Below are 13716 nucleotides of genomic sequence, written 5' to 3' on the forward strand. Positions count from 1 at the left end.
TAAGGCTGGGGGTGCCTGGCAAGCCTGGGGTCCCCCGCAAGTCCCAGTTATGCTCCCATTTGCCCCCCGAGCCTTACACCCACTTTTTCCATGGATACGCCACAGCCCGTGGGGCACCCAAAGGCGTGGGAACCCCCAGCCCACCCTGCAGCCGGTGTTGAGTGGTTTCACCATTTCCAGCTCCGTGCCCTTCCGCTTGCACAACGTCTGGTGTGCTGTTGCCACCACCGCTGTCCTGCCACAGCTGCTGACACAATCCCGCGGCTCCAGCCACTGGCCAAACTGGACTGTCACCTCTGGGGTGTCCCCTCCTGCAGGTCCCCAACCCACCTCAGAGTGTCCCAACCCACCTCAGAGTGTCCCAACCCACCTCAGAGTGTCAGCCCCCAAATCCCAGGCATCCCCCCTGCTCCCACTCTAGAAGTCCTGGACAAGGCAGCGCTGTCCCCACTCTGTCCCACGCCTGTCCCCAGCCATCGGATGGCCCTGGCTGATAATACCCCGAGTGTTTGTGACCTCGTGTCAGCTGAAGAGCTGCTGGGGCAGGGAGATTTTTTTGTTTAAGGGGTTGCATCGTGGTTTTCTTTGCTGCCCCTCTGACACCTGGCATCAGCTGTGGGGGAAAGTGGGGTGTGAGGTGCCCCCCGCCCTGGGTGAAGCCCCGCTCAGCCCTGGCAGCGGTGCCACTTTTGGGTGTCTCCCTCTATTTCTAGTTCCACGTCTGGCTTCGGCCACAAAGCTGGGATATTTTTTGCCGTGTGACCTAAGGACCAAAATACCCTCAATCCCTGATTTAAAAATAAATAAATAAATAAATAAATGGAAAAAAACCCACACTTTTTTTTTGTTTCTTTGAGCCAAATTTCCCCGTGTTTGAACTTCACAGTGCCCTCCCAAGGTTTGGGGATAACCACAGCACGCCACCTCTCCACATGCAGGTAAAAGAAATATTTCCCAGCTCCTCGCAGGCTGGAAAACGCCCCGTCATCCCCCTCCAAAACTGAGCTGAAAGCTTCAGCAGCGAACCCAGACTCGCTGCAGGTTTAATATACCCTCGTCTTGGGGGGGTTCCAGCGCGCAGGATCCTCCGCCCCTGCCGTCCTCCCCCTCCCCGGCGCGGGTGGGAGCCGCTGACTCATCCGCCATCATCATCATCATCATCATCATCATCATCCTCCCTCCCCACGAGGAAGGGCGATTCGAGGGGCTGCATTGCAGACCCAGCCTCGCCAGCAGACAAAAGCCGAGCTGCAGCACCGCCCGCGGCTCCCCGGCACAAAGAGCCCGGCCGGCATCGAGCTCACCCGGCCGATCCTCCGCAGGTAAGGGATGCGAGCCCCCGGGGAGGATGCGAGCCCCCGGGGAGGATGCTCGGCCGGAGGATACTGGTTTTTTTATTATTATTATTTTGGAAAGGATTTGGGTGGAAGGGAGGTGTCGGGATTTCTTCTTGAGGGGAAGGGGATTAAGTGGGTAAAGGTGATTTTCGTTTCTATGGGATGAGCGGACCACGGTGATCCCGTGGGAAATGGTCTTTTTTAGGGGTGATATGTGACACAAGAGGGGGGTTTCCCTCCACATTCATTCCCTTTGACTGGATATTTGGTCTTTTTTAGGGGTGATATGTGACACAAGAGGGGGGTTTCCCTCCACATTCATTCCCTTTGACTGGATATTTGGTCTTTTTTAGGGATGATATGTGACACAAGAGGGGTTTTCCCCCCACATTCATTCCCTTTGACGGGGTATTTGATTATTTTACTTGTCACTAAGCTCCAATTTTTTTTCACCTTTTGAAGCTTAAAATCCTGCAACACCCATCACCATTAATAATCCTCTGCTGCTGTGCTGCAAAAAACTCACGGGTAGATCCCTAGGGATGGATCCCCGGGGATAAATTCCCAGGGAAGAGACTTATTTTAAAGTCCTGCGGCTCATTTTACCCAGAGAGGGTGACACAGGAGCCTTTCATAGCCTCTGAGTGAGATCCAGAACCTTAAATTTAGCAGCTGATCCAGCCCTCATCGCACGATCCAAAGTGCGCCTGAATCATCCCTGAGAATTCTGCTTGCCGAGATTTCAGACAGGGAATCAGCAGCGAAACGAGGATGTTTTGGGTTCGTCTGCTTTCTTCCCCACCCTCCGATGCCAATCGAGGAGGTGAATGACATAATCCTGCCAGGGAGAAGCTAGGCAGTGACTCAGCTCCTGCCGAGGAAGAAGCTGATCCCACGTCTTGTCCCGCTCTTTCCCAATTTTTGGTGGATCGGGGTGGGGCTGCAGGGGGAATTCTGCAGCAGGGATGGATGGAGGGATGGAGGGATGGAGGGATGGATGGATGGATGGATGGATGGATGGATGGATGGACGGACGGATGGATGGCACTGCAGGGATGGGTGGGGTGTGGTGGGAATGCCGGGCGAGGCTTCTTCCAGCCCTTTCTAGAGGATTCGGTCATGGGAGGGAGGGAGGGAGGGATGGGGTGGGATCGAGGGGAGGGGGCTGCACAGGGACCCCTCCTCACTGCCCACTGCGTGGGGATTCAGCACAGGGACACTTGTGTGCGGGTGGTGGAAAAGGAGTTCATTTGGGTGCTGCTTTCCCACCTCTGGATTTCAGGAGGAGCAGCTGGGAAGGGGAGAATCCCCGCCCTGCCCTCCCCTGCCATGCTGTTTGCATGGGGAAACTGAGGCACGGGGTGACGAGTCCCTTGGGCCCCCTCCAAATGACGGTGCAGGAACGGGCCGTGGATAAAACCCTGGCAGAGCTCGAGCCTGCAGTTAGATCCAAACCTCCACGACCCTGTGCTCTCCTAACACCATCAGCTCCTTTCCGGGGATTATCCTACGGGACAGGCTCAACCTGAGATTTCTGGCCACTTTGAGGCAACTCCCGTGTCTTTGGTAGAGCTTTTCTCTTCCTCTTCTCTTCCCCTCATGCCCTTCGCAGCCTGAAAATGCTGGACACCATCAGCAGCCAGTACGACTCCTTCATCTACTGGAGGATGCCGATCCCGCGGCTGGACATGGCCGAGCTGGAGGGGCTGGGGCTCGCCGACATGGCCCTCTACAAGCCCAAGGCAGGGCTGGGCAAGCTCGGGGACCGGGACAACCAGGACCTCTCCCAGGAAGAGGACAGTCTGCTGCAGTTCAACAGCTTTAACTTCTGGCGAGCTCCCATCGCCAGCATCAGTTCCTTAGATTTCGATTTAATTTGAAGCCCTTCCTTTGCCTGTCTTTACCCCCCTGCTCTCTCTCTCTCTCTCTCTCTTTTTCTCTTTCTGCCAGGCATGCCAGGATTTGGTTTTGTTGTCAGTTTGGAGGCTGTTGGGTTGGGGTTTTTGTTTTGGTTTCTGGGCAGTTTTTGCCGTCGCTAATTCACTCAGCAGTTTTCACCGCGGCCTTGATGGTGATGGGCTCCCCAAAAATCTCCAACCCTTCTCCGCCCTCTCCCACTTTTTCCCTCCTGGAATCACAACGGTGCAAGTCGGGGGTAACGGCACCAGGGGCAAACACGAGGGGAGGGGGCAGAAACAAACCTCCCCATGGCTCCTCTCCTTTTCCAGAGGGTTTGGGAGGTGCCACCCTCCACCCCGTGTCAGTGTGACCGTGGCTGTCCCCACCCCGCGTGACAATTTCTCAGCTCATTTCTCAAGTGCTTTTTTTGAGAAACTCAATTGTGGGGACGGGGCGGCGGAGGAGCAACGGGAATCGCCCTCGTTTCGCAGAAAGCATCGACCCTCTGTGCTCCCCTGGCCTGATTTCTCAAAAATCTGCTTCGTCCCTTAACCTTCCCCTCGGGAATGCAAGGTGGGAGAGGCAGGGATGTGCCCAAGATATCAGCACAAACCTTCTTCTTGAGAAAAAAGAATCACTTTCAGCCTTGTGGCATGAGCCCAAGCGGAAAAAAAATTATGGCCAGGAGGGTAAATAGACATGGAAATGCTCTGACTTTGCTTGGGGGGGGTCAAGGCTAGGTGTTTATTGCCCCAAATTTGATTTTTTTCATCCTTTTTTAATGCCCCACGTGGTTTATCCCCAGGGCAACTCCTGACTGGGACAGACTGTGGGGGTCTGGAAGGGTGATGGGGCAGAGCTGAAAGATGGAGAATTTAGTTTGATTTTACCCCCAAATGAAAAGATTTCAGGTTTTCCACTTAATCAGTCGCTTTGAAAACGACAACAAGCGATGCTGCATTCATTCAAGTGGAAGCCTTGAGTTTTCTCCGGGGAGATTTTCACCTGCTGAGGTTCATCTCAAAATGGGGGGGGGAAAAACCCAACCTCCGATAATTTTTGGCTTTTAAACAGGTTTGGGGTTTTTTTTCCTTCCCCAAGATTGTTTTCTGGGATTGGTTTGTGTTCTTGAATGTGCTTTTTTGGGGTTTGATTGGGATGAAGTGATGTGGAGCATCCCAAAATCATCCTGAGAGTTGGGGGGTACGTGGCTGGGGGCAAGCTGAGGCAGGACTTAAAAAGTGCCAGAAATAGGCAAAAATTGGAAAAAAATCTGCATTCTACTATGAAAATTGGATGCAGCTCTCCTGTAATCTCCAGAAATATTCAGGTGTGCTGATTTTGAACCATCTGTGTAAAACCAGAGGTGAAAAATGTTAACTCTCCTCTGCAGAGCTGTTTGACTTCTGTGTTCCCAGCTAGGAAAACCTGCAGAACTATTTATTATGAAACTTTAAATAAAATCAGTTGCAAACGTACACATTCCCGTGGACATGTAGACTGACATCAAGTTCTTTGGCATTAAAATGTTTCAAATCTCTTTACAGTGAGCTGAGAACTCACCCCTATGTCTCCACACATGCTGTGGAAGACTTAAGCGTGGAAAAACTAAGCCTAAAGGATTACTATAAGCACATTAAGGACATTATTTACACTTCAGCTTTTCCAAGCCCCACAGGAAAACACTCCGGAGAAGAAATAGCTCCCAGAGCTCCAATTTTACCTCAGAAAAGGGCATTTTGGGCAAGTTAGGGCCACCCAAGGGAGCAGCACACCTTGGAGAGGGGGATTTGACAGCCTGAGGGGAGCTAAATCCTGGACCGGAAGGCACTCAGAGGGGACACGTATGCTCAAACTACTGAAATACACACATATAAATAGAGATATGTTTACGATGCCCTAACTATCAAAGTTTCATGAGGCACCCAAAGCAGCCCGCCTCAGCGAGGCGCCGCCGCCATTTTATACTTGGCGCAAACCCGCCTCTGCCGGATCTAACTCCACGGGCGCGTCACGGCGCCTCGGCTCCACCGATTGATATCCTTCCGCCAGAGGAAGACACCCCTCTGCCAGGCCTCTCCCGACGGCCCCAGGGCCGGGAAAAAGACGGAGAAAAGAAAGAAAAAAATCCTTAATTTCCCCACAGTTCCTGCTGCGGCAGAGAGAGTGCGGCACCGTTCCGATTTTTCTCCGCCGCCTCTCGGACTCTTTTGTTGCAGGAGCGATATCCTTCCGCCGCGGCCGCCATTTTGTGAGGCCGAGGCGGGAGGGGCGGAGGCAGCGGCGGGGGCGGCCCCGGGAGCGAGGCCGGGGCCAGGGCCGGCCTCTTGAGGGGCTTCGGGGAGCCCGGTGATGGGAAGGGCTTCGATCTTGGGGGTCTGAGGAGGGAAGAGCCCTGTGAAGCGTTCAGAGGACTCCCAGTGAGGGAGGGGGGCTGGAGGACCCTGTGAGAGAGGCGATCTTGGGGGTCTGAGGAGGGGGGACCCCCGTGTGCTGGGCGCTCACCCAGACAACAAACCCCATCACAAACATCTCACCCTTCATTCTTGCACCAGGGCAAGTTCTCAATCTCTTCTCTAAGGCAAACTACCTCAGGTAAAGTCTTAGGTGACATCGAGTGTGAAAACTTTAGGAAAAACAAACCCCTAGGTTTGCTCTCCAGTAGAGGGCAGATGGGTATTTAGGAAAGGAAAAGTGCTGAAATGTAGCCAAACACTCCCAACTGCCGCTTCCTGCCCCAGAATGTTTTCACCAGGCGGAGGGGAGGGAGGTGGATCCGAAAAACTGGTGTAAATAAAGGTGGTTCCAGTGTCAGTGGCTGCTCGGCCGTGGGCCTGCTCCAGGCGTGGAGAAAATGGATTTGGCTGATCGCAACAGAGGAATAAAGAGAATTCCTGCCCGTGCCAAATCAGGAGAATGGAGCCGTTCGCTTTGCTCTTCACCGCCGGCGTTGTGTGTTTTGCTTTGTGTAAACGTTGAGCAAGGAAATTCCTGGATAAGCAGGTCTAAGGGATGCGTAGATTACTCCTTATTTATTGTACCCCATATTAGATAGAAATAAATAGGTTTCCCGTTGTTCCCTTGAGCCTTATTTTGGCAGGGAAAACCCACTGAACCTGGTTCTAAGTGCAAATTCTTTTTGAGTAATCCCGATTTTTCTAATAACCCATTCACTCAAGTGAATTTTGTGTATTTGGGGACACCCAAACTGCTGTTTCTCTGCAGTCTTGAGGCTACTGAAACGTTATGAGCAGCTTTTTGGCCTCAGCCTGCAAACACTTCTGCATGTGAACAATCCTTCGGTCAAGTGGGACTGTTCTACCTGTGTGAATATTTGTTTAGTAATTCGAGAGCACTTTGGAAATCCCAGATCCTGACATTCCCAGCCAGACCTCTCTGCCCCTGCCTGGCCACAGCAGCACTTCCAGCCCTGCTCTCAAAGCTTTCAGAGCCTCGAAGCTCTGAAAATGCCTGATTTAAAGGGGAAAAAATATATATCAATAAAGGTCCAAAGTGTTCCTGGCACAGATCATCAGTCGAGGATATTCCACAAACCCAGAGGGGACTAAAATTCAGGATTTTTGCACCCTGGATGATGCTCGATGTCTGCAGACGGATCTGGCTCGAATTCCCTTTACCAGCGCCCCTCCATGTGGGATTGCCCTAGAAATACCCCGGGATTTTCCCTCCACGACACTTCCAGTATCAGGAGCAGCCGTGTGCGCTGCTCTGAGAGGTGAATTTTGTATTTCCCACGAGATGGCATCAGCAACCGCTTTAATTTGAACAAAAAAACCCCCCTCTAATTTAACACATCCAGATAAAGATTTTTCTCGTCTTGCTCCTGTTTTCAAATAGGAACAAGGATCTTTAGCTGGGGTGGGGGAATCTGGTTACAAGGTGCTGAAAACTCCAGGCTTGGGCTGTTTTCACCTGCCAACCCAAGCGTCCTATGAAACAAACCGAATAAACTTGCTAAATCAGGTTAAAAAATAAAAATAAATAAAAATAAAAAGCAGGTTGCAAGGGTTAAATGAGAAGAACTTTAGGTGAACTTCCTCCTGTGTGTCTATAATCTGTTGATCTGCGCCGGTGCTGAGGAACAGGATCTGGGTTTTTTTCCCCTTTTAAAGAGGAATTGTGGGTTCTCTGCACTGAGCTTGCGCCCATTTAGGTAATTTCCTGTCCCATTCTTACACACTCTGCATTGAATAGGAGCTACTATGGTCAATTGCAGGAAGAAACATTGTTTTGGGGGCTGAGAAGGTTTGTTTATCTCGTTTTGGTCAATATCCCATCGCAGCGAGCCTGGTTTTTGGGAGGTTTATTGATTTAATCCCAGTTCAAACTTTAATTAAAGAAACAGTGATGGGTACCAATAGAAATAACGTAATTCATATTAAATTTTAAATGAACCACCATGTTTGATGTCACATACGCAGCCCTTGATGTGCTTTAAAGGTTATTTTAAAAAATAAATAATAAAAGTGGAAACCCACTGCTGCAGAAATGGATTGGATTGTATAACATACAAACCTGGACAAATAGTTCAAACCTCCAATGTTTCCTGTCCCCGTGTTGAGGCTCTGATAACTCCTTCTCACAGAAAGGCTTGTGTTGTTTTTCTAAAATCATCTTTTATGCCGTTTGACCTTTAATTAACTTTGGATTTAGGAATTTGATAAAGTGGAAGTTTATCTAATCCCCTCACTTCTCAATTCCGTTCTCTTCCCCAAAGCTAAGCTTTTTTTTTTTTTTTTTTTTTTTTTCCTTCCCCCTAGAGTCTAGAGACAAGTAATTTAAATTCTTGAAGCTGCTGGTGCCACGGCACTGATTCCTTGACCCGTGGTGCTCGAGTGTTTTCCTCTCTGGCACCCAGCGCGGGTCAGGTCCCCGTTTCCTGCGCTGGGAGCAGGATGCAGCCAAGGGAAGGGGCAGGGAAGGAAACTTTGCAGAGCCACGGCTGCTGAACTGCTGCCTCCAGTTCCAGGGCTTTTAATTTGCCTGCTGGTCCTCATTAATACGCACTAAATAAAATTATTAAGGCTGCTAAAGGCCTCCGAGATCATCAATCCAACCTTCAAATGGACTTGATGACCTCGGAGGCTGTTTGAACCTTCCAACTACGCTGAATTTACCCTGAAAACTTTGTTTTACTGAGCTGTAGCGGTGTTGTTTTCTTTCTCCTGCTAAGATCTGCTGTATTCCCACATTGTTCTCCACAATCCCAGGAGCCTCAAGCCTCACGCTCCAGCCTTTCCCCTTCGGTTTCTATTCAAGGAAGGGACGAGGAAACCCTGACTCTTTTCTCCGGTGTTTGCTTTATTTCCCAAGGCGAGAGGGAGGAAGCGGCGGAAGCGGAGGCCGTGGGTTGTGCCACCCGAGTGCCATCGTCCCCAGAGCCACCTGCCCCTGCCAGCCCCTCGTCCTCCTCAGGGCAGGGCGGGCAGCAAGGTGAGGAGCGGCGGGGTTCGGTTCCGAAAGGAAAACGTTCCGGCTCCCGTGGGGCTGCTGTCGGCGCCGCTTAAACCACGCCGGAATATTCTGGGGTTTTTCCTGGAAACCCCAGCACCCTCAGGAGGAGAAATGCCAAGTTTTCTGTTGTCACTTTGGCAGAGCCTGCTCCTTTATCCCGTGGGGAACGTCCCAGTCTGGGAGTAAATCATCCAACCGACGAAACTCCGACCTGTTGTTCCATCATTTATCTAAGGCTTCGTACGGTGCCGTCAATATCGGCCTCAGCCCACCTTGTCCTCCCATTAAACCCTAATCTCGTTATTTTTATGAGACAGATACAAATGGTGTTCAGTAAAGCGGGGCACAGCTCCAGGGCTCTGTTTTGTTTCCTCAAGGGATGTCATTCCCCAGCCTTGCCTACTACCGCCAATTCTTCCAGCGTGTCCCAGGGATACTCGATTATTTGGATTAACTTCGGGGCAGGAAAAGAGGATTAGGAAGCAGAGCCGCTCTTTAGTGCGCGCACGGAGACGGGTTACATCAGTTCTGTCTGTTTACAGACTTGCCCCGCTGAAAAACAATTTTCTAAAGCTGTTAATTATTCTGAATTATTTGCCAAATTACTACAAATCATTCCTGGCTTGGGACCCACCGGGAAGACAAAGGGGGAACTGTTTAGGTGGTGCTACCTTCAGTCACTCACAAGAGCTTTCTCCTCCCTGCTTGGCCAAATTCTGCCTTTCCCCGAGCAAAAAACTCATGTTTCCAGATTTAAAATATTTATTCTCTGGAAATTTGCAGCTCTTGCATGTGCTTAAAGCTGCTTGGGATCTTAGAGACAGGAATTATCCAGGAGAGATTTCTATTCCTCTTCTTCACCCTGTCTGGGCTGGAAGTTCCATTACTGAGGCATCAAAATCATATATATATATATATATAATTTTTTTTTTCCCCTTACTTTTTTTTTTTTAAGATGAAAATCTCTGACTTTGGGTTGGAATTCGACTGTGCTCTGGGCTCTGCTGGGGTGGGGGCTCTGCCAAAGCCCCTCGGAGCAGAGCTGAGCCCGGGGGTCTCTCTGTGACAAACCTGGAACTCGGGGCTTTTACTGGGATCATTTAGGATTCCCAGTAGGAGCTGGGCATAATCCAGGTCTCAGCAATAAAGCAGGAATAGCTCCTCATCCCTCTTTCGTGAGGAAAAATGGTTTTTTTCCTCATTTCCCTCCCAACTTTTCATCACTGGTAACTCTTTTATTTTCCTTGCACCTTGGTTCCACCTCCTTCCGACCTTTGAAATTGATCCAGGTGGGATCTCGCCTACCTTCCCACATTTCCCTGCCTGCCAGCCTAATGCCACCTCCAAATCCTGGCGCCTGAAAAGGAAAATTGTTCTTTTTTTCCCTCTCTTTTTGGTTAAATCCGGGGCTGTTCCCGCAGCGCCGAGAGCTGCCCCACTTCCCGCCGTGCCAAAAAGCGCTTTGAAACCTTGACCCGCAGCGATCCCAAGCTTTTCCACAAAATTCCGCCCCGCCAGGTGATCCGACGGCTTATTCTGGGATGTCAATACCTGCATTGTTGGGAATGGGAGGAAAATCCCACCCTGCCAAAGCAGCTGGATTAGTGCTGAGCTGCCTGGGAATTTCCAGCCTGAACACGGAGCTTGTGCAAGGACCTGCAAATCCCAGCGACCAGATCTCGAACGGCAACAAAAAAATAAGGGATTTTTGCCTTTTTAGCCGTCGTCTTCTTCTGCCTAAATTGTTAATTTTTTTTTGGATTGAGGCAACGTTGAATGTTTGTGGCATGGAGCACCTCACGCTTTCAGGGAAAAGCAACCTTCACCTGCTTTTTTTCAGGAAGAAGGGAAGGAGGGTTTTTTGTCAAAACACCCCAAATAAAAAAATTCCTGGGTTTTACAATATTTAGGCAAATATTCTGCTTCTCACGCTGCCCAGTGGTGTAAACTGGTGGCTCGTGGAAATCCAGACATGACAGCCTGGGAGTCTGGTCGTCTTTGGAGATACGAATGTCACTTTTTAAAACTAAAATTCTTATTTTTAAAGAACTTAAAGCCTTTTTTTAACGTGCAGCTGATCTGTGTCGTGCCTTTCCCGCTGCCGCCCTCAGTTTATTGCCATCCTTCTCCCCAAAACAGGTGGTTTTGCCAAAAAATCCCTTCAGCTTGGGGGAGAAAAAAACACTTCCCCTTTGGAAGAGAAAATGAAAAATAAAAAGTCCGTGGGGTTCATGGGAACTGCTTTGGGTTGTTTTTGGAGGAAATAAAGCTGAGGATGTTGTCACCTTTTGGAGGGGAAACCCCTGATTTAATTTCTGGAAGTATCCGTGCATCAAAGCCGACCAAAACCGAGGAGGATTTGATCTTTGCCTGGAATTCAAACCCGGCTGCATCCCCAGCTCTTCCACAGAAAAACACCGGGAGCTTTTTTAAGCCAAAAGCAGCATTTTTTTGTTTGGTTGGTTTTGTTTTGTTTTGGTCAGTAAATTCCCTCCCACAGGAGCCCGGTGCCGCGTCAGGGCTTTTCCTGCCCGCGCCTCCTCCGGCCTCCCGAGCCTGGCATCGCATCCGTGCCTGCGTGGGCCGGAGAACCCTGTCCGTCTGCCCTGTCGTTAGCACGGTTTGGGGTTAATTAACACACTTGGGGGTTAATTAGACACGCGTTTCCCTGCTGTTGGCAGCATCCAGCTCCGAGCGGTTTCCGTTATCCCGAATCGGCGCCGATCCGAAAGCTCGGCTCCGTCCTCTGCACGCACCCAGGGGGATCACAGACCCGGGGCTGAGCCTGGGGTCACTTCCACTCCATCCCCTTCTCGGGGCAAATCCCGTTATTTGATTAATCTGTGCTTTTATCACATCGTTTTCTTCACTGAAGGAATCGGGGGCAGATTCCCGGAGTTCTGGGACGAAACCACGAGGGCTTGGCCTCCCTCCCTCTTTTGTACCAAGAGAAAATGCTTCGGAATTCAGAAATTCCAACATTTAATGCTTTGGAATTCAGAAATTTCAACATTTATGCTCTCTTTTTTTTTTTTTTTTTTTCCTTCCTTCTGTGTTTTTTATTAAAATCCTGCGCCACTCCTGCGGTGCCCTGGCCCAGCCCTGGTCCTACACAGTAGGATGGGCTGGGCCGTGTGTCCCCCCACTTCCTGGTGTCCCCAAAGGAGGAGGAGGGGGGGTGACAGCAACTCCCACCCCCCCAAAGAGAAAATAAATTAGAAAGAATTAAAATAAAAAAAGCAAAACCAGGGGAATGGGAGACGTGGAGACCTCATCACTGCGGTGTGGGGGCACGGGGGACCCCCCGTCACCCTGCTGGCGGCTGTCCTGGTGACACGGGGACAGAGCTGGGGGGCGGTGACAGCTCGGGGGTCCCCCCCAGCTGCACTCGGGGTGTCCCCGGAGGGTCTCAGGGCCGCCCCGGGGCCGCGGGCAGCAGCAGCGGCTTGGGGAGCACAGGGGGCTTCACGGACAGCGAGCGCTCCAGGCCGCCGGGCCGGGGTCCCCAGGGCGTCCCCCCCGTTGTCCCCAGCGAGTGCATGCGGGTGAGACCCCGCACCGGCCCGGGGGGGCTCACGGGGGTCCCCCCCAGCGAGTGGCTCTGCGCCAGCGGCCGCCGAGGGGCCGGGGGGCTGTCGGGGGGCACGTCCAGCCGCACCGGAGCCCGGTCGTGGGGTCCGAAGGGGGGCCCGAGCCCCGCTGCCCGCGGCAGCACGCGGTTGGCGAAGGAGCCGGTGCCCGGTTGGGTCACGGACCGCCCCGAACCCCGCTGCGGCCGCTGCAGCATCTCCTCCCGGGCCGCCTTCACCGGCGGCCCCGGCCCGGGGGGCTCGGCGGGGCTCAGGGCGGCGGCGTGGCCGAGCCGGGGCTCCCGGTCCCGGGGTGCCCGAGCGGGAGGTTCGGGCTCGGGGCCGTCCCGCGGGGCAGCGGCCGCGCCCTGGGGCGGCAGCGCGGGGTACAGGCGGGGCACGGGCGGCTGGGCCGGGCTCCGCGGGGCGCAGGGAGGCTCCGGGGGCGATTTGGGGACGGCGGCGGGGCGCTGGCAGCAGGTGGTCACCAGCCCGCTGGCCAGAGCCCCCAGCGCGAAGGCGCCCAGCACGCAGCCCACGAGCACCGGCACCGGCACCGTCTCTTCGGCCGCCGGCCCGGGGTGCCGCACCCCTGAGGGATCACCCGTCAGCTCGGTGCTGGAGTGGGGGTCCGATAATTCCACCCCCCGGGGTCCCCCCTTTGTCCCCATGGTCCCCCCTCATCCCTCTCCTGTTCCTGGGGTCCCTCCTGGTCACTGGAATCTCCCCACCCCGGGGTTCTTCTCCCTCCCTGGCTTCCCTCTTCCTTGTCTCCGGGGTCCTCCCGACTCCGCAGTCCCTCCCCAGTCCTTGGTGCCCCCCTGCCCAGTCCCTGGGGTCTCTCTCCCACCCCTGGGACCCCTCTCCCTGCTCCCCAGGGTACTCCGACGATGTCACTGACCGTGGGCCAGGTCCCGGTCCTTGTCGCTGTCCCCTGCAGCCCCTGTGAGAGCAGAGCGGGGTCACACCAGGCTCCCCCGCAATGTCCCTTGGAGCCACCCGTGTCCCCTCCACGTCCTGCCCATCCTCTGGCGTCACCCACGTGTGCCAGAGCCACCCCTGCATCCCCCCCGTGACCTCGTGTCTCCAGAATTCCCCGAATATCCCCGTGTTCCCAGCGTCCCCCGTGTCCCCGCGCTTCACCTCGGCACGTCCCGCTGATCCCGAGGGATCCCTCCGTGTCCTGCTGGAAGCCACTCCTGGGACACAGAGGGGACGTCACCCTCTGTCCCCGCTGTGTCCCCCCAACGCGGGGCAGGGCCCCAGGGGGTCGGGGACGGGAGAGGCACTCACGGGAGGTCCTCGGAGAAGGGGACGCAGCCCCTGGAGGGCAGCCAGACGCAATAGGGGTCCCGGGCGGCCAGGCAGCTCCTGCGGGGACACGGGGACGCGGCCGCCGTTCGTGTCCCCGTGCCCTCGCACATCCCTGTGCCCCG

At 53.5% G+C, this 13716-nt stretch overlaps 2 protein-coding genes across 3 annotated transcripts in view; one reads left to right on the plus strand and one right to left on the minus strand.

Annotated features, from left to right (window-relative positions):
* Nucleotides 1–862: 862 nt before the first annotated feature.
* MLLT11 (MLLT11 transcription factor 7 cofactor) lies at nt 863–4714 on the plus strand. Of its 2 annotated transcripts, XR_005704197.2 has the most exons (3): nt 863–938; nt 1075–1322; nt 2950–4714. XR_005704197.2 is itself a non-coding variant. In XM_040088066.2 (2 exons), exon 2 carries the CDS (start codon nt 2957–2959, stop codon nt 3215–3217), a length of 261 nt encoding a protein of 86 aa, XP_039944000.1. In that variant the 5' UTR covers nt 1037–1322; nt 2950–2956; the 3' UTR covers nt 3218–4714. The 2 variants fall into 2 exon arrangements, 1 of the variants encoding a protein (XP_039944000.1); XM_040088066.2 differs by lacking the exon at nt 863–938 and having other exon boundaries at nt 1037–1322.
* A 7023-nt stretch (nt 4715–11737) lies between these two features.
* SEMA6C (semaphorin 6C) overlaps nt 11738–13716 on the minus strand; it is a 5525-nt gene continuing 3546 nt past the window's right edge. The window contains 5 exon segments of the mRNA XM_040087972.2: nt 11738–12336; nt 12339–12872; nt 13182–13223; nt 13424–13479; nt 13574–13706. Coding sequence (XP_039943906.2) covers nt 11927–12336; nt 12339–12872; nt 13182–13223; nt 13424–13479; nt 13574–13706 — 1175 coding nt within the window. The 3' untranslated portion in view covers nt 11738–11926.

The sequence above is a fragment of the Hirundo rustica genome, chromosome 29, assembly GCF_015227805.2.
Source record: "Hirundo rustica isolate bHirRus1 chromosome 29, bHirRus1.pri.v3, whole genome shotgun sequence".
Classification (NCBI taxonomy): Eukaryota; Metazoa; Chordata; class Aves; order Passeriformes; family Hirundinidae; genus Hirundo; species Hirundo rustica.